This window comes from Rhododendron vialii, chromosome 13a, assembly GCF_030253575.1.
Source record: "Rhododendron vialii isolate Sample 1 chromosome 13a, ASM3025357v1".
Taxonomy (NCBI): Eukaryota; Viridiplantae; Streptophyta; class Magnoliopsida; order Ericales; family Ericaceae; genus Rhododendron; species Rhododendron vialii.
The window spans coordinates 20,908,898-20,928,825 of NC_080569.1; the positions used below are offsets into that span (position 1 = coordinate 20,908,898).

Genomic DNA, 19,928 nt, shown 5'->3' on the forward strand with positions numbered 1-19,928 from the left:
GCAATCGAGTTGCAGACGGCGGCGATGGCAGTAGAAAGGGAGGGAAGTTCTCGCCTGGGTATAAAGAGAGAAGGATGGATATGAGTTTGGGGTGAAAAGCCCAAAGCGTCCTTTTTTGGGGTTTTAAGGTGAGAGACAGAGATGAAACGTCTCCTCTCACACCGTTACGTGAAAAAAAACGGAAGGTAGTACTGTTTAGACGCCGTTTCGCCATAACGTCAGTTGAAATTAAATGCAAGCGTACGAAATACGCCACGTGGAGTTCTTGCCTCGAGATGGCATAATGATTTAGGCGCCAAGAGCATTAATGACACAGCTCTGTGGGATCTAAAAAGTCGAAGCTCGGCTCAAAAAGTCTGTTTCTAAGTTTTACCAATCGCCCCCGAACAGCGACAATAGGCAAAACTGGGGAGCAATTGTAGGGAGGTATTCCCGAATAGATAGAATTAGACACACGGTAAGAAGGATCATGGTATAAGAATAATAGGGACGGTCGCCGTGCATGACGGTGTTCGGCAAAAATGGACCAGTGACATGAGAGGTCATTGGTCCAAGAAGCTTGTACGGGGTCTAGGTCTAGTTAACATGAGAAGAAGTTATTGGACCAAGAGACTAATAAAGGAATAGTGACATGAGAACTCACTAGTCCAAGTAGCTTGTTCGGCAATGAGAAGGCCGAACAGAAGGAGAGCTCCTAAGAAGACTTTGGTCCAAGTAATTGATAAAGGACCAGTTGCATGCGAAGTGACTGGTCCAAAATAGTCTGTTCGGCGATGAGATAGCCGAACATGGAAAGAAATCCAATCAAATGTTGGAGTGAAGGGAACACTCTGAAAAGGTCCAGAAACAGTGGTATTCTGTTAAGAAATGGGATCTCGAGAATATAGGATCTAGAATAGATACCCAATGAGAGTGGGAGGTTCGGCCAGCTATGGAAAAGAGTCCTAAATGGACTAAGGTAATGAACTGATAAGGGAACGAGAATCCAAGTTATTCCGATTTCCTATACGAGGTAGGAAACCTAGGGCAATACGGATAATTGAGCAACAAGTATCCAAGAATCTATAAATATGAGGTAAACCTAGAGGTAAAAGGTACGCAATACGTCGCATTCATATTATTTTCCTACTGATAATTAGGGTTCTATTGCTAGTACGTGATACTAACTTAGGCGTCGGAGGGCCTTTGTCATGAGAGGCAAAGGTGCGCTCACCCATTGTCTGTTTTGCAGATTAGGGTTTCGACGATGAAATAGGATTCCAGTGCAGAGGCAAGAGTAGCCGTTGCAATCTGGTCCAGTTCTAAACACCAATTGTTTTCATCCCCCTACAATTACCGCTCACCATCTTCATTTCCATAGACCTAATAGGACTACTTAGTACTTTAGTATACTTATATACATAGGCATATATATATATGTATATATGCTTAGTACTAGAGAGAGAGAGAGAGAGGGAGGGAGGGAGAGAGAGGCTGAGAGAGAGAGAGAGAGGAGGGAAGCCGAGAGAGAGAGAGGAGAGAGGGAAAGAGTGGTGTGTGTGTGCATGAGATTTTGTACACTCAATCAAGCTACATCTTTTAGCCAACCTCACAGTCAACCTAAGTACGATTTGGCAACCCATTCTTCGGCTTCTTTAAACACAATCCTAGCCAAATATTATGTTCTTTCTTGCAAGCAAGCTTTCCTAGGACAAGACAAGCCAAAAACCCTTCATAATCACCTAGATTTTGAACCAAAAATTGGATGACAAGTCATGGCATGGCTAAAGATGTGATATGACTACACAATGGAGCAAATTCATGGGAAAGAGAGAGAGAGAGAGAGAATTCGGCTAAAGAGAGAGAGAGAGAGAGGGAGAGAGCCCACAATTTTGCTATAAATAGCACCCCATTCTTACCATTCAACTCACACCTTCCATCTTTCGAAGAAATCCTAGTGTTCTTACTTTGTTCTTCTTGTTGTTGAGTTGTTCTTGAGTTCCTCCTAAGTTCTTCAAGAAACTCATCCTAGGCCGCCACCAAACCACCACTCGACCACCCTCTCGATCCAAAAAGTTTAGTAGTTTAGCCAAGAACTAGTTTCAAGGGAAACATTTCTCTTTCGAAACTATCGGAAGCTCACCGTAGGAAGTCACACCGTCCGACGTACTTACTTTTTCCGTAGCCGCCCTACTGCCAAGAAGAACGGTAGAATATTCTTATCCCCTATCTCTAAGTATAAAAGTAAAAATGTTTATTGCTTGTATTGTCTGAATTACATGAAGTTTGAAAAGGGTTTTGTTAAAGGCTTGAAAAGAAATGCGATGACGTTGAATAAATCGACTTTATTTTCCAGAAAAACGTATGTTGTTTTGAACTTCTTTAAGAGGAAGCAAGAATAGATTTCAAAAGTATAAACTTGATCGAAAGTATTTGTATTTTGATCTTTAGATGGTTATGAGCACGTATACATGTTTACTCGGATTTCTTGATTTGATGTGTTATAAAGCATAAATGATTTTCACTCCAAAGGCGTCCATACATGTGGCGTTATGCTTTAAGTGGTGATTTGAGCATGATTAGATAATATAGAGTTGGATGATCTTGCTAGTTTAGTTTCAAGATTTCACTGAATGATTTATGTGTACTATTGTGAAAAGTATCGCGGAGTCTATGCATGAAACGTAACACGGAGATTGAAAAAGTTAGAAACATGACACCTAGGGTGTGGATAGTGAAAAGATGTGTTTTGAAACCGTGATGTGGCCGAAAGTGGTAGGCCATCGTGTGTATGAAACCCACAATGTGGCCGGACTTGGTAGTCCATTGTGTGGATTTGCAAAAACTGAAACGTGGCCGAACTTAGTAGCTCGTTGTGTGAATAAAAACTGACAATGTGGCCAGACTTGGTAGCCCATTGTGTGGATTGAGAAAACCGCAATGTGGCCGGACTTGGTAGCCCATTGTGAAGATTGCCAATGTGGCCGGACGTGGTAGCCTCATTGGTAATATGGCTTGGTTATCTGCGGAGAGGAGCCAAGCAAAGTTTTGTGTGCCAATGGGAACCCGGCTCGGCGGAACCATTGTGAGGATACTCGGGAGACCGGCGCGGCGGAATCGAGGTTGGGTGTGTAAAATGATGATTTTGGAAATGTTAATTTGGTAAATTAAAATGGTGACACGGTCTACGACGAGTCGTGTAGGAGAAATACAAAAAATCATGGACACCAACATTAGTTGAATAGTGAATGTGAATGTGTAATTGTTAACTATTTTGTTAAATATGCACGTACTATGCGGAAATCGTTAATTTCTATGATCTTCTTTTTGTAAGTTAAGGGTTAGTGGGTATAGGTTATTCTATTGAGCTTTTGTGGCTCATGGTGTTACCTTTGGTGACCCTGACATATTATATTGGTGACGACGTTGGTATAATGTGTCAGACCTTGTAGATGAACAGGGTGAATTCTACACCTTGGAAGCTTTCAGAGCCGAGGAGCTAGCTAGGATGGAGGAGCAGGTGGAGTAGTAGATAGGAACCCTAGTTTTTCCTTCCGTGTTCTAATAAAAAGTACTCTCATGGGAGTTATGATGTAATAATAAGCCAGACGCCATTTAGTTTTTAATATAATTGTCAATTTAATGTTCCCAAAATTAGGGGCATTACAACATGGTATCAAAGCTTTAGGTTCAAAACCTCGGCCATGGGTAGAATGGGTAGACCATAAGATAGTTCAACCGTTGCACAAACGTGAAATGAGTTTAAGTTTACCATCCCAAATTGGGTGGAATTCTGGCAGAACAATCTCCGGATTGAAACAAGGTGTGGAAATTGGCAGTACCACCAAGCTGGGAATTCCCGAACAATTGGATGATGACTTAAATCAAGAGTCGAATGTGGAATTTGGAAGTTTAGGTAATGATAAAACTCTGTCTTAAAACATTACTAATTGAGATTTAAAACTCTTTCATTGTAGATGAACCACCTTGATCACCAAGTCGACCTATTGGCGGAAGCTCGTCAACTCAAATTCGCCATAGAAACTATGACAACTCAACTAGTGGAAAATCCCGACTTCGTTGTTGCTGTACTTGCAGAAAAATGAGATTTCACGAGAGTAGAGCAGAATACCCCTATCCCCGTTGAAGAGGACCCTTGGTTCCCTGAAATGTTTCCAATCCCGTATGCCTTCTATGGGTTCTTCGGTGTCCTACCCCCAATGGAAAACTTTGAGGTTGGTGATGATGAGGAAGAAAACGGTGATGAAGGGGATGCCAATGAGGCGACCAAGGAGGAAAACCTGTTAAGTGAAGAGAATTTCAAGGAGGGCGAGACCCCAAAGGCGGAGGATGCCAATTAGGCGTATCTTAGATAAATTTAGTAACAATTGTAACCATTCGGGATGTAGGATGTTGGAAATTAGGATCACCGCTGTCTATTTAAGAATTCCCTAAGTTGTACTCTTCCTATGTTTGATAATAAAGACCTTATTTCGTTTATCACTCGTCCTTATATGCTGCTTTTAGTACTTGATCACTATTCACGTGCGTACTTGCATCTTAATCCTTGTACCTATTCGTATGCAATTCCCAACCCGCCAATAGAATAGTAGTCGTCTTAGGATAAGATCCCGAGCCATATTTGTCCTTGTAACACTAGACAAAAAGGAACATTGTACTAGTAGTATGTAGGATCGTTTCAACTTGTACTAGAAAATCTATCTTTTATCCCTACTTGTCTTGTAGTAGAACTCTATGCTTATGATTGTATTTCTATTTTATCTATGAAAGCTTTCTTTATTTAAAAGAGTACTGTTGCATACTACTTTATAAACTGCTTTTGACTTTAGAAGGAAAACACCATTTGCAAAAGGAAAATTGTTTAAGTAGGCTAAAATTTCCCCCTTTCGATTTCCCCTCATAGATGGTAAATACGTGCCGCGAAACTGGAGAATCCTCTAACACCAACCCCGACCTAACCCAAATCATGCAAGCGTTCATAACTGCCTTGAACGCTAGCTGCCAAAACCAAAACCACAACGACGGACCAATGACTTGAACTCGAGCGATGAACGAATTCTACAAACGTTGACCCCCGACCTTTCACGGAGATACCAAGCCCATCATGGCCGAGACATGGCTGAAGGAAGTCAAGGTGACTCTTGGAACCTTAGGAATTAACCTGGATGAAGACCGAGTGGCACTGGCCACTTACTAGTTGAAAGGAGAGGCCCGCTATTGGTGGGACCTAATGGAGGCAACCCATGCCATAGCCACCATGGCATTTGTCCAATTCGAAATTCTGTTTCTCGACAAGTACTTTCCCACGCCCCTTCGCCTAGCCAAGGAACAGGAGTTCCTGAATCTGAAGCAAGGAACGCTGACCGTTACCCAATACGGGGCCAAATACGAGGAACTGTCCCGTTATGCCCTAACCTGCATAACCAAAGACAAGAAGGCAAGGAGATTTAAGTGGGAGCTAACAACTGCTCAAAGAGCCGTGGTGGCTCAAGCCTTTACCATCTATGCCGAAGTTGTGAAGTGTGCTCTCCGACTAGAGAGAGAAAACTGACTTCAAAACTCGATGGAAGAAGGCAAATAATAGTATCGGTGGACGAATCCGAACCCAACCACTCGGCAACAACTGTGGACCCTACCCCACCAAACCCTCTAACCCGTCTCAAGGCAACCAACCCTGGAAAACTTCTGCACCAGGACGTGGCGAACCACAGAGAGGTGGTCGAGACATAACGACAATTCAGTGCTACAACTGTCAGGCTATGGGCCACTACAGGCACCAATGCCCGCAACCTCAGAGGGAGGGGCATGGGAGCTTTGGACAGACAAGTTTTGTGAAACAAAACTCTAGAGGCCCATCATAGCAGCAAAACAAGGGAAAGCAGCCCATGGGAACCCAACAAGGCACTGAAGGGCGTATCTTTGGGCTGCAGACTGAGGAACAATAGCAGGATCTTGCTATGATCTAAGGCACGCTACTATAGTAGCTGCGTACAAAGCCTTGTTTGAATCTGGAGCATCTCACTCATTTGTATCTACTGCCAACATAACTGCACTAGCACTAGAAACAGAACCCCTAGGTACGAGTATGAAAGTAACATCACCGTTGGGGGGGAGTATAGCTGTTAGTCTAGTGTGTAAAGGGTGCGAGTTGGAAGTAGCCAACCTGCGCATAACCTGTGACCTTAGAGTGAGCGACATGGCGAATTTTGACATAATCCCAGGGATGGACTGGCTATCAGCACATCGAGCGGTCATCAACTGCCATTAGAAGATAGTGACAGCTTATGCCCCAGAAGGGACTCGTTTCCATTTTAAGGGGGATAGACAAACGGCAAGTTCGACAACAAAAAAGATCAAAGTGGCAGAAACAACTGTTTGGATGGCTAACTAGCCTCCAATTGGAAGAAGCCAATAGAATGGAAGTGGGATTACCACACATCGTTTGCAAGTATGCCGATGTTTTCCAATAAGAACTTCCTAGCTTACCACCCCAAAGAGAGATAAACTTCTTTATGGAACTCCAACCGGTAACGACACCAATCTCTATGGCGCCATACCGAATGGCCCCTATGGAATTAAAGGAGCAATTTGCTACTCTAAGATCGATTTTTGATCAGGCTATCATCAGCTAAGGAAACGTTTGTGGGATACGAGTCTGCATGATGATTTGGAAGAAGTTTCGCATTTGACGGTGGCGTTTATGGGGGAAACTCTATCAAAGGCGTACAATGAGGCAAATTGCTCAACGGCTGAAGCAACTTTAAACCCCATCTTGTTAAGCAAGTGATGAGGCTTAATTCGATTGTGGGAGATGCCTGAAACGTTGTCGAAATGCTTCTAGACCTGCCGGAGCCTTTAGACTATGGTCGTGTGGTACCAAATCATTTTGTAAGTTGCTAAGTATTGAATCTTGTTTAGATCGCTAGTAATTGATGGTGACCTACTTCTATTTTAAGGGGGATAAACGATGATTCAAAGACCAGTATAGAGACTAGGTCTAATTCGTAGTCACACGCTAATTTCGGGGACGGAATTATTTTAAGGGGGATAGTCTGTAATGACCCTGATTTTTGGTAAAAAATTTTTTTGTTAAATATTTGAATTTTATTTTAATTACGTAGATTGCTTTTAAAAATTCTTTTTAATTTCTATTAATCCGTCATAATTAGATTTGAGACTCATAAAATTATATCTTTTCACACCGGACAATTTAGTCATTTTCTAAAGACAAGTATGCTTATAAAAACACTTGTATATTTTCCTAATAAATGAAATAAGGTCTTAAAATTATATTTCTTGGCTAGAAATCCTACATGGCAAGTGGAATTAGCATCCAACCAATTGGTTAGAGAAACCTAATTACCAATTCAACCTAGTTACATTCTCCTAACCTTATGAACCTTTTCAACCCTACTTGAACCTTTTAAACCAAAGGAAGTAATCATTTCACTTTCATGTCTAGTCACTTCAAGACTTTATTACTCATCATTACTTCTTTCAAGTGTATCTTTTCTCATCATTTCCTCCTTACCTATTGGGTAATATTTCGTAGGGAAATCTTTATCCTTTGAGTAATAGAAGTAAGGTTAGCCTTTATCCAATGAGTACCTAAATATGACTAGACAAGTCAAAACCAAATCCCATCACCTTGCTGTAGGGGGATGAAAACAATTGGTTCTTCTGATCAACTGGATTGCAACGGCTTATTCGTGCCTCTTCACCGGAACCTAACTCGACGTTTGAACCCTAATCTGCAAAATAGACAGGGGGTGAGTGCACCTTTGCCTCTCGTGGCAAAGGCCCTCCGATGCCTTTGTTAGTATCACGTACTAGAAATTCTACCCTAATTCTCAGTAGGAAAGCAATTAGAATGCAATGTATTGCGTACCTTTTGCCTCTAGGTTTACCTCATATTTATAGATTTGTGTATGCTTGTTGCCCAAGCATCTCTGTTGCCATAGGATTCCCATCTCGTATAGGAAACCTAGGATATCAAGGATTCTCGTTTCCTTTATCAGTTTATTAGAAAAGAGTCCTCTTCGGATTCTTTTCCATAAAGAGCCGAACATCCCATACTCGTTGGATATCTTTCTCAGATCCTATGTTCTTGGGATCTCATCCCTTAACGGAATACCACTATTTCTAGACCCTTCCAGAGTATTCCCTCTGCTCCTACTCTTGATTGGAGCTCTTTCTTTGTTCGGCCGTCTCATGGCCGAACAGACGGCTTGGACCAGTTACTTCACATGTAACTGGTTCTTGAGCCCGTACAACCTTCCTGGACTATTGACTTCTCATGTCACTGGTCCATATTGCCGAACATTGTTTAGCACGATGATTGTCCTGTCAATATTCAAACTATGGTCCCACGTACCATTTGCATTACTTCTAACCCGTGATCCCTCATATCACGTGCTTGGTTCTTACTTCATCTGTTCGGTTGTATCATAACCGAACAGTCTGCTTGGACCAGCTACTTCACATGTAACTTGGTCCAATGTAGTTGGAATATCTCTATCCGCCGAGCAATCAGTTTATACTCATGACTTCTCATGTCATTGGCCCTTATCGCTGTTCAAAGCACTGACCGGCGATCAGTTACATTCAAGTTTTCACGTGTTCTTATACATCACGTGTTCGGTAAGTTTGCTTCCAAAAGAAGCAAACTTAGCCTTGTCATGCACACCACCCTATGACTAATAGGCCTAAATCTAAGTTACTCACCAAAGTCACTTTCCTAGATTTCCTATGTACTTATATATACATGAATATAGGTACATATGTACCTCTAGGCTATTTTAAGCATGCCTATATATGTCTATATATACATATATGCACTTTCTAGGAAAATATTACCCAAAGGACAATGTTCTTGTCATTGGAAGCATTACCACTCACCATCTCCTTTTCCATAGACCTAATAGGACTACTTAGTACTTTAGTATACTTATATACATAGGCATATATATATATGTATATATACTTACTACTAGAGAGAGAGAGGGAGAAAGCCCAAGAGAGAGAGAGAGGGAGAAAGCCCAAGAGAGAGAGAGAGAGAGGGGAAGGAGAAAGCCCAAGAGAGAGAGAGGAGAGAGGGAAAGAGTGGTGTGTGTGTGCATGTGATTTTGTACACTCAATCAAGCTACATCTTTTAGCCAACCTCACACTCAACCTAAGTACGATTTGACAACCCATTCTTAGGCTTCTTTAAACACAATCCTAGCCAAATATTATGTTCTTTCTTGCAAGCAAGCTTTCCTAGGACAAGACAAGCCAAAAACCCTTCATAATCACCTAGATTTTGAACCAAAATTGGATGACAAGTCATGGCATGCCTAAAGATGTGATTTGACTACACAATGGAGCAAATCCATGGGAAAGAGAGAGAGAGAGAAGTCGGCTAGAGAGAGAGAGAGAGGGAGAGCCCACAACTTTGCTATGAATAGCACCCCATTCTTACCATTCAACTCACACCTTCCATCTTTCAAAGAAATCATAGTGTTCGTACTTTGTTCTTCTTGTTCTTGAGTTCCTCCTAAGTTCTTCAAGAAACTCATCCTAGGCTGCCACCAAACCACCACTCGACCACCCTCTCGATCCAAAAAGTTTAGTAGTTTAGCCAAGAACTAGTTTCGAGAGAAACCTTTATCTTTCGAAACTACCGGAAGCTCACCGTAGGAAGTCACACTGTCCAACGTACTTACTTTTTCCGTAGCCGCCCTACCGCCACGAAGAATGGTAGAATATTCTTATCCCCTGTCTCTAAGTATAAAAGTAAAAATGTTTATTGCTTGTATTGTCTGAATTGCATGAAGTTTGAAAAGGGTTTTGTTAAAGGCTTGAAAGGAAATGCGATGACGTTCAATAAATCGACTTTATTTTTTGAAAATATATATGTTGTTTTGAGCTTCTCTAAGAGGAAGAAAGAACAGATTTTGAAAGTATAAACTTGATCAAAAGTATTTGTATTTTGATTTTTAGATGGTTATGAGCACGTATACATGTTTACTCGGATTTCTTGAATTGATGTGTGATAAAGCATAGTGATTTTCACTCCAAAGGCGTCCGTACATGTGGTAGTTGAGTGGGTGAATGAGGTTGTTTGTCGCAGACTTGCGATGGAGAACATAATCAGAAGAGCATCAAGCGGCATGCCAGAAAATGATACACTTTTGCTTTCAATACTTGATATATGCACTTACTTCTGATACATAATACGCTTGATAGCCCTTGTTTTGGAATAGTTGATAGATTGTACCTACTTTCAGCATTGATATATACAACGCACAATGTATACTGATGCTTACTTGAATTTACAATGCAGGCACTGGGTAGAGCGGCTCCCAGGAGAAAGAGCACACGGCCTCCACCACAGAAGAAAGTGGCGGCATGAGCAGGTTCTAGTGCTACAGCTACTACTTAAAGACAGGTGAGCGGCCGGCGCCTTACAGTGGCAGACTTTCGGACACCTCAAGAGGGTGTAGCCCATGTAGAGGAAAGATACAGGATGCAGATGTGAGAGAGGCCAACTCAGCAAGAGTAGGCGAAGAAAAGAAAGAGAATAGATACTGAGACCTCTGAGGAAGAGGAAGAGGAAAAAGAAGAAGAGGGAGAGGAGGAAGAGGACGAGGAGCGCTCGTTCGCCAATAGCGACTCTACAGACGATCCTGCGTATAAGGGGGACCCAAGAGAAGAAGAGGACGACGATGACGAAGAGGAAGACCAAGACACCGACTGGCTCGGAGAAAACTGAGGGCTACTATTGAGCCTCATTTTACTTTCTACACTTGGTTTTTGTTTTGGGCCTGCGTGCCCACGTAGATAGTTTTTCAGCGGGCCGACGTGCTCTAACTGACATCATCATGAGTAGTATTGGGCCTACGTGCCCCTTTTGACCTGCGAGCAGATATGCCCTGGTAGATATGATACTTTTGATTGGCCGACGTGCTTCTTTTGACTTGATATTCCACAACTTGCTATGGATATTTGCTTGGTAGTTATCAAATCTGCATTTTCTGGTTTATTAATTCTCGCTAAGGAAAATTGATAAGAGAGAGTGTAAACCAACCACTAATACCTCGCTTGCATTGACAATGCATACTGAATCAACACATAGACTCACATGTATATACAGACTTGACTAGCTTTAAGAAAAAGGGAAATGTGTCCTCGGATACGATGGGGACACAGATACCTGATAAATAGTGAAATTTTGGGCATTAATGGGCCAAAAACTCAAAATATACCATTTCAGGTGAAATCGACACTTCCGTAAGCCAAAAGGATGTATAATGACCTATACAAATTGAAAAAACCGAGAAAAACACCCCGGTAAAAGAAATAGACCTAATAATGCTAAAAATGTCACAAAAATGGACATAAGATGCAAAAGATGACTCGAATATGTCCCAAATTGAAACTGACACTCCCGCACAGTCACATTATGTCCATATGACCTGTACAGTATGATAGAACTTGACAAAGCCCTCGGATTTAGACCCTTTGAAACCTTAATTTGAACTTGAAATGGGCCGTCGAGGGTCCAAAATTTTTGTTAGGCACGATATTTTGAATCCAATATTTGGATACAGTCATATATACCCATTGAAACTTGCTTGAGCCATCAAAAGTGCAAAAAGACCTCGAGAATCAAAAATGACCAAAGGAAGACAATAGCTGCTGAAATCTGTCAAATGGTTTATTGCATACACGCGCGTCAAACTGGGTCAAGCGCGCATTAGAGCAACTCACACACGCGGGACCAGGATAGGCGCGCGAAGGTTAGGTTCTGCATAGGTGCCTTTGTTTGACTAGACCAAACTTTTAACCTTCTATACCTCCAAACGTTCTGTAGACAGTTTTGAAGCTAGAAAGGGGTGTCCTTGCATGCAAGGTGTTAGGACACCTATGCATGGAGCTTATCCCTCGACACAGGAACCGAGGTTGTTATTTTCAAGAATTTTGTTTGTAAAAGAAGAGTGCTAGCACATTGTAAGCACACTTCCCCCCCCCTTTAAGCATAAAACACCTCCATTATTAACAATGGCAAGCCCTTTGCCCGCATTGCTCGATCCTTGGCTAACAAGGTTTGAAACCAATAAGGCGAGCCCTCGGTCACGAGGCTTGGCCTCGATCTGTGATTCCGATATGTAGGGCCATGCCCCGAGCTACTTGAAGCTGCACTTGTTCATTGGGATCCAATTATGCATGTGTTCTGGTACTACAACAATGAGCTGTGTCCCACAGTAGAGGAATTTCAGACCTATCTCCATGGCTTCAAGAACTCCCACATACTCGTTGTCTCACCTGTTCAAGAAAACATGAATCATCTGCTGCGGATGATACTGAACATTTCCGAAGAACTAATGGCAAGCACAATCCATGACGGTGAACTGGACATTCCGCGCCTGATTGAGCTGTATGGCCTTGACGAGATTTTGGAGGACTATGTCGAGCAGGCACACCGATGTTTTGCCTTTTCAATTTGCGCGCTGGCAGCTTACATGTTGGCTCTTGCTGACGAAAAAGCCAGCCTTAGCTTGGTAAGCATGGCTTCACAGATGGGGGCCCAAAAGAACATCATTCCCACAGTCCTAGCTAAAACAATAATGGGATTAGATCTGTTCAAAAGCGGTCAGAGTAACACATTCAGTGGCAGCCCGCGCTTGCTTCAGGTAAACACTCACTCAGCTCACCTTTTACTGATTTGCACACTTTCTCATTTTACCTCGACGCTCTGGTAAGGATCACTTTAGAACCTTATTTTTTCTTTTCTTTTTTCGCTCTTTTCTTTTTTTTCGCTCAGGCTTTATCTGGTTTTTGACTTGTTTTTTCACTCATACAGATATGGCTTTCTGACAAGGTGGGCTTGCTCGAGGCACCTCAGGCGGGCTGGAACCACTCTCCAAGGCAGATGCTTGAAAGATCCATGCTGTATCCTTAAAGGGAAATGCTGGAGTGGTATGTTTTCCTGCATGATATGCAGTTTGACGATATTGTTTGGAGGTGTCCCTAGTTGAACATGCCTGAGATGTCTGTCGACTCCGCCGGCTTCGAAAGGATGGTGATTGCTGGGCTGTCCAGCTTTAACTTTTACATCCCGGGCCGTATCCTTCGTCAACTGGGTATGAGCCAAGGCCTACAGAAGTCGGGAATTGAGAATTTCCAACTACCTGACTTTGACATTTAGACATTGAGCAACTACCAGAGCAGCTAGGACAACAGGGTGCTTGAGGGCCCCAACCCAAATTTTATGGACTAGTTGGACAGTCATTACGTCAAATGGCTTTAGGGAGAAGTCATGGCAAGATCAGGAGAACAATACTGATATCTCAATACTCGGGTTGTATAAGAATAAGCTGAGAGCCGTTGGGCTACTCAAGCATTTTTGCTTTTTGTACTTGTTTTGTTCTGCTGTATGGCCTTTAAGCCTGGCATGTCCAATAAATGAACGACTCGTATAGCACAAAAGACTCTGAAAATACCCACTGAGGGCCCGAATTCTTCAATAAGGACTAAACCACAGAACCAACACTTCGACACAGTCATATATACCCATAATGACCTGCTAGAAGTGTTAAAAGTTTGAAATCAAGCCCAGAATAAAAAGTGAAAAACCACCCCAAAAAAGGCAATAGGTTGTCTTCCTGGTAGATTCAGATTGGATCGGCGCGCGTTGAAGTGAAACAGACGTGCGTGTAGCATACCGGCGTGCGCCTATGCCATACTGGCATGTGCGGATCAACCCTGTTACAGTTGCCAACTTTGACCCATCTTGCAATTGAAGTGCTACATGCCTTGTCATAGCCTTTGGCTGTTCAGAACACCTCTGGGACAATTTCATAGGTGTACCCTTGTATTGAAGTGCCCGTGCCACCTTTGGCTTGGATATTTTGCTTTGAAAGGATATTTCCCATGTGCTTGACTATAAAAGGAAAGGCCCTTGCAAGGGCAAAACATACCTCCAAAAGCAAAAATCCTCACAGCACTCACAATGGCAAACAACCTTCCAACATTGATTGGCCCATGGCCAACAGCCTTTGTCGCTGGAGATTGGCTATCCTTCCGGTCCCACGGGCTGGCCGCCTTTTGTTTTCTCCGAAACGTGAGGCTTCGCACATTCATGAAAGAGATCACCGAATGAAATCATCTGGAGGTACGAAGCGCTGAATATCCCGGACATGGCTACCAACTCTGCAGGCTTCAAGAGAATGGTGATTACTGGGCTGTCCAGTTTCACATTCTACATTCCAGGCCATATTCTCTGAAAACTAGGCATGAGCCAAGGGTTACACTGAGCTGGGGCAGAAACCTTTCACATTCCTGCGTTTACTGCCCAAAATTTGACCGAGTACGAACATAATTGGGGCCTGAGGCAACTCGGTGGAGCGGATCCAGATTTCAGCATATAGCTTAAGCATTGCAACAAAGCATGGCTAAGGAAAGAAATTGCAAGAAGACAAAATATAGACTGACTCCCGACAATGCCCTGCTGACCTAGAATAAACTGTGAGCCTGTTAAGGCCACTAGCATTTTATTCTGATGTTATGCTGAACTGTTTTTAAGACCTTGCTCAGCTGTGTAATAGAAGTAGTAGTTTTTCAATAAAATTGAAAGATAAAGGGTTTTCCCTTTTTGATTCAAATGTTGAATGCCGCGCCACTTCGATTGTTGAGATTCACCCCAGAATAGGAAACCATGGATCAAGTTGATTGATTGTGACCGAATCTCACGGAGAGATTGCCTACGAATCTCTTTTCAAGGAATCAGGTCGCACGTAGTTCAAGCCAAGGTTCACTCGAGTATTTTACCTCACCTTTTACACTCTAAATTTTGCCTAGCACCGCCCAGTCGGGTTTTCGGTCTAACGAGCTTTTGATTATTGCCTATTTATTTTTGCCTAGACTGCCACCTTAGGTTTTCGATCTAGCAGGCTTGCTCTAATTTTTGCTTGGAATCGCCCACCCTTGTGGTTTTCGGTCCAAAGAGCTTTTCTCAGGTATAATAACACTTGAGTTTATCCAGATTAACCAGGGTGGTGAATTCATTGCCATCGAGGTCAATGAGCTGAGCCGCTCCCCCAGACAGGATAGTCTTGATAATGTAAGGCGCAAAACGCTTTGGTCGGAACTTGCCACGAGGATCGAACACAGGTGCCCGGATCTCCTTCGTAACCATATCCCCCTCAGCCAAGTCCCTTGCCTTCACCTTCTTGTTGAACGCGCGGGCGATCCTTCGCTGATACCCCTGAACATGATACAAGGCACGGAGTCTCCTCTCATCAAAGAGCATGAGTTTGACAAATCTCTCGCTGAGCCATTCGGATTCTGTGAGTCCACATTCTGCCATGACCCTCAATGGCGGTACCTCGAGCTTGATTGGGAGTACTGCTTCCATCCCATAAACTAGGGAGAAAGGAGTTGCCCCTGTTAATGTTCGAATTGACATTCGATACCCCAAAGCGCTAGCGGTGGTTGCTCGTGCCAATCCCTGGTAGATTCAGCAGACTTTTTGATAATTGTCTCGACATTCTTGTTTGCTGCTTCGACGGCTCCATTCGTTTGTGGACGATAGACTGTTGAATGATGGATCTGAATCTTGAATTCATTGAAGAGTTCCAAAACCCTACCTTTGAAATGAGTCCCATTATCTGACACAAATGCTTGTGGGACACTGTATCGATAGATAACGTTCTTTCTGATAAAATGAGCAACTTGAACCGCAGTCAGAGTCTTGTAAGACTCAACTTCCATCCACTTGGTAAAGTAATCTATCACCACCAAAATGAACCTGTGGCCATTTGAAGTAGATGGTCTGATCATGCCAATAACATCGATGCCCCACACAGAGAAAGGCCAAGGTGAAGTCATGCCAAACAAATTAGATGGAGGGACATGCATAAGATTAGCATGGATCTGGCACTTGTAACAACGACGCATATAATCCACACACTGTGCTTCCATAGTGGACCAAAAGTACCCCTGCCGTAAAATCTTCCTAGCGAGCATGACACCACTCATGTGAGGACCGCAGATTCCCTCATGAACTTCCTCTATTACCCTTGTGGCCTCAGCTCCATTGACACAGAGCTTGTGCATTCCACACTGTGATCTCCTGTACAACTTCCCTCCATAAATGATGTATTGGGCAGCCAACCTTCGCAATGTAGTTTGATCCTTCTTAGTGGCCTCAGCCGGATACACACCACTCTCAACAAAATTCCATATGTCATGGTACCAGGGCAGGCCATCATCAACATCATCGATGGCATTGACGTACTAATAAGTAGGAAAATCCTTCTGTTTAATCAAGATAGGGTATAGCTTGACACCAAGAGGAAGCTCGACCATGGAAGCCAAAGTTGCCAAGGCATCGGCAAACTAATTTTTTAAGCGGCGAATATGTGTGAAGGTAACCTTGTTAAAACGAGGAATTAGCTCTTTGTGGGTTATATGCCCGAAAAAATTCCCCATCTCTCTTTTTGTATTTTTAGTGTCACAAAAAGGGGAAATGGTTGGTTCGTTTGAGAGTTGCCACCCAGGTTTTGAAAAGGATTAACCCTGAGAAACCGTTTATTTGAAAATTGTTACTCTTTTGCCCTTTTAAAAAGGTTTTGATCTATTGTAAACAGAGAGTTTTGAGTTCGGGAGCCAGGTTACAAGAGGGGAAGGTTTTGTTTGGAAAAGCACCCCCCTCGCCCGATAAAATTGATCTCTATTAATATTTGTGGGATTTTGAAAATTATTTTATTACTTAGCTTTTATGTCACATAAACAATTTATAGCACGTAAACATTTAATTGCAGAAGATATAGGTGTAGGAAGGTATTCCCGAGCACATACATTTAGTTGTCGAACACGTGATGTTCGGGAGCATGTGGTAAGTATGACAGGACTTATCGCCGGGCAGTTCGGTGAACAGCAATATGAACCAATGATATGAGAAGTCATTGATCCATGCAGTCTGTTCGGCAGAATAAGGGCCAATGATATGAGAAATCATGGCTATAAACTGACTGATCGGCAGTTAGACATTCCGATAACCTCGGACCAAGTTGCATGTGAAGTAGCTGGTCCAAACAGAACTGTTCGGTTATGATACAGCCAAACAGATAAAGTAAGAACCGAGTACGTGATATGAGGGTTGACGGGTTGAAAGCAATGCAATTGATATCCGAACAAATGGTACGTGGGACCATAGTTTGAACATAGATAGGACAATCGTCGTGTAAGTCGGTGTCCGGCGATATGGACCAGTGACATGAGAAGTCATTGAACCAAGCAGTCTGTTCGGCAACGAGATGGCCGAACGAGGAAAGAACTCCAATCAAGTGTAAGAGCAGAGGGAATACTCTGGAAGATTCCAGAATGGTCATATCCCGTAAAGGAATAAGATCCCGGGAATATAGGATCAGGTTAAGATACCCAATGAGAATGGGATGTTCGGCCCGTAATGGAAAAGAATCCTAAAATGACACTTTTCCATAAACTGATAAAGGAAACGAGAATCCTTAATATCCTGGTTTTCCTATACGAGATAGGAATCCTATGGCAACAGAGATGCTTGGGCAACAAGCATACAAAAAATCTATAAATATGAGGTAAACCTTGAGGCAAGAGGTACGCAATACATTGCTTTCAGATTGCTTTTCTACTGATAATTAGGGTTTGATTGCTAGTATGTGATACTAACTTTGGCATCGGAGGGCCTTTGCCACGAGAGGCAGAGGTGTGCTCACCCCCTGTCTATTTTGCAGATTAGGGTTCAGACGACGAATTAGGATTCCGGTGAAGAGGCACGAGTAAGCCGTTGCAATCCAGTTGATCCGAAGCATCAATTGTTTTCATCCCCCTACAATTGGCGCCGTCTGTGGGAAACGAAAGAGTTCCCTTTTGAAATACGACCATGGTGGAAGTAACTCCAGCAACACCGCATGACCCAAAAGATGTGTTAGATGAAGGAAGGGACAAATCACCACCTGGGGCTCCGAGAAAGCCCCAGGGTGGGCACAGGAGGACCACGAGTAAGGACCGCCCCCTTACCGTCCATCATAACTCCAAAAATAGAGGAGATGGAGAGACGGCTTCGAGATCCACGAGAAGGAGTAAATCCCATCGAAGGGATGAATCGATCGCGCACTCCAGGAGTGTGCACCGTAGCGACGACGTTCTTGATAAAAAGAGGCAAGAAGTCGAGGAGTATGCTCGACTGATTAAAAAATGAGAGCATGAGATCAGAGAATTGGAAAGAATTAGGGAGCATCCGGCGGATTCCGAACTATCTAGAAGAAATTCTAGAGGCAGTGGGTATGCTGTGGTACAATACAGAAAAGCTCCTTCACGAAGAAGAAGGAGCAGAAGCAGAAGTCCAACCCCAAAGCGACGTACGGCTTCTCCATGTAAAGAGATGAGCAAGACCCGAACACCAGAGAGAAGGGTTTCTTCACGAAAAGGGAGGAGCAGAGACAGAAGTTCCACCCCCGAAGAGGAGGGAACAAGGAAACACCATCGAGACAGGTACGAGAAACCTGATGCTGATTGGGCCAAAGCCGCGGCTCACAAATCCAAGGAGTTCGAGGATGGGACAGTGACTGCACGAGAAGCAACACGAAAGGCATTAAGTAATATTGTGGCCTCCCCATTTACAAAGAGGCTACAAGAGGCGAGGTTGCCGAGCAGAGTGAAGCACGGTGCGTTCGTACTTTACGAAACAAATACGGATCCCGTGGCTCACATACAACATTATCAACAGGCTATGTTTATGCATGAAGGGGATGATTCCATCTTGTGCAAGATGTTTCCCTCCAGTCTTGGCAAAGTGGCTTTATCCTGGTTTCATAAACTGGCCCCACGATCCATACGAGGATGGAGGCAGTTGGCCGAGGAATTCACTGCTCGGTTCTTGACAAGCCGAAAAGCCCTAAAGACCTTTGAGAGTCTTTCCACTATGAAACAGGAGGAGAACGAGCAAATCAGGGATTACGCAAAGAAGTACTGGGAAACTTTCAACGAGATTGAAAGTTGCAGTGAGGAATACGCAATAGCCACCTTCAAGACTGGTTTGCCTGTTCGGGGGGAGCTACGCCGGTCATTGAATAAACATCCAGCAGCCACTTTGGCTAAATTGATGGAACGAATAGAGCAACATGCTAGAATGGAGGATGACATACTCCGTGAGGATAGCAGGACAGTTGCCGAACAGCCGAAAGCATCTGCCAAAAAGGTGGATAAGCCAGAACCCAAGACTTATAGAGAGAGAAGGGAATATGGGCAGGCTAAGAAAGAGCCGTACAAAGATAAGCAAGCTCCTGACCCAAAAGCTTTCTTTTCTATCACTACGGTGTGGAAGGAACCAATTTACAGGATTCTTTATCGAATAAAGAATCAGCCATATTTCAAGTGGCCCCCGAGTCTAGGCGGAGACAAGGATGCAAAACGTACTACAAATCAGCACTACAGTTGCCACAAAGATTGGGGCCACATGACCGAGGATTGTGAGATGTACAAGAAGCACCTTGATGATTTGGTCTCTCGGGACTATCTCAAGGAATTTATCCAGGAGGATCCTAAGGAGAAAGGGAAGGCTATGGAGCTGGGTTACGAGCAAAACCCTAAAGGAATAATCCATATGATACATGGGTTGGCCACACCTTATATGAGAAATGAGGTTAGGCTGTTACAAAGGCAAGTTAAGCACAATCAGCACGTGATGCGATTGGGAAACAAGAGAGGGCGAGAGACTGATGTATGCAATGAGAGCTTGGCATTCTGTGATGATGACCTGGGAGAGGTCCAAATACCCCACAACGATGCTTTGGTTGTAACCCTACGAGTTGGGGAATATGACATTGAGAGAATTCTAGTGGACTCAGGAAGTTGTATAGAGGTGTTGTACTACGATGCGTTCAAGAAGCTGGGATTGGCCCAAA

At 43.3% G+C, this 19,928-nt stretch overlaps 1 protein-coding gene across 1 annotated transcript; it reads right to left on the minus strand.

Moving 5' to 3' along the window:
* Positions 1-15,429: 15,429 nt before the first annotated feature.
* Positions 15,430-16,098, minus strand: LOC131313976 (uncharacterized). Its single transcript, XM_058342471.1, has 2 exons — positions 15,980-16,098; positions 15,430-15,790 (listed from the first exon to the last, which is right to left on the minus strand). Exons 1-2 carry the CDS (start codon positions 16,096-16,098, stop codon positions 15,430-15,432), a joined length of 480 nt encoding a protein of 159 aa, XP_058198454.1.
* Positions 16,099-19,928: the final 3,830 nt, after the last annotated feature.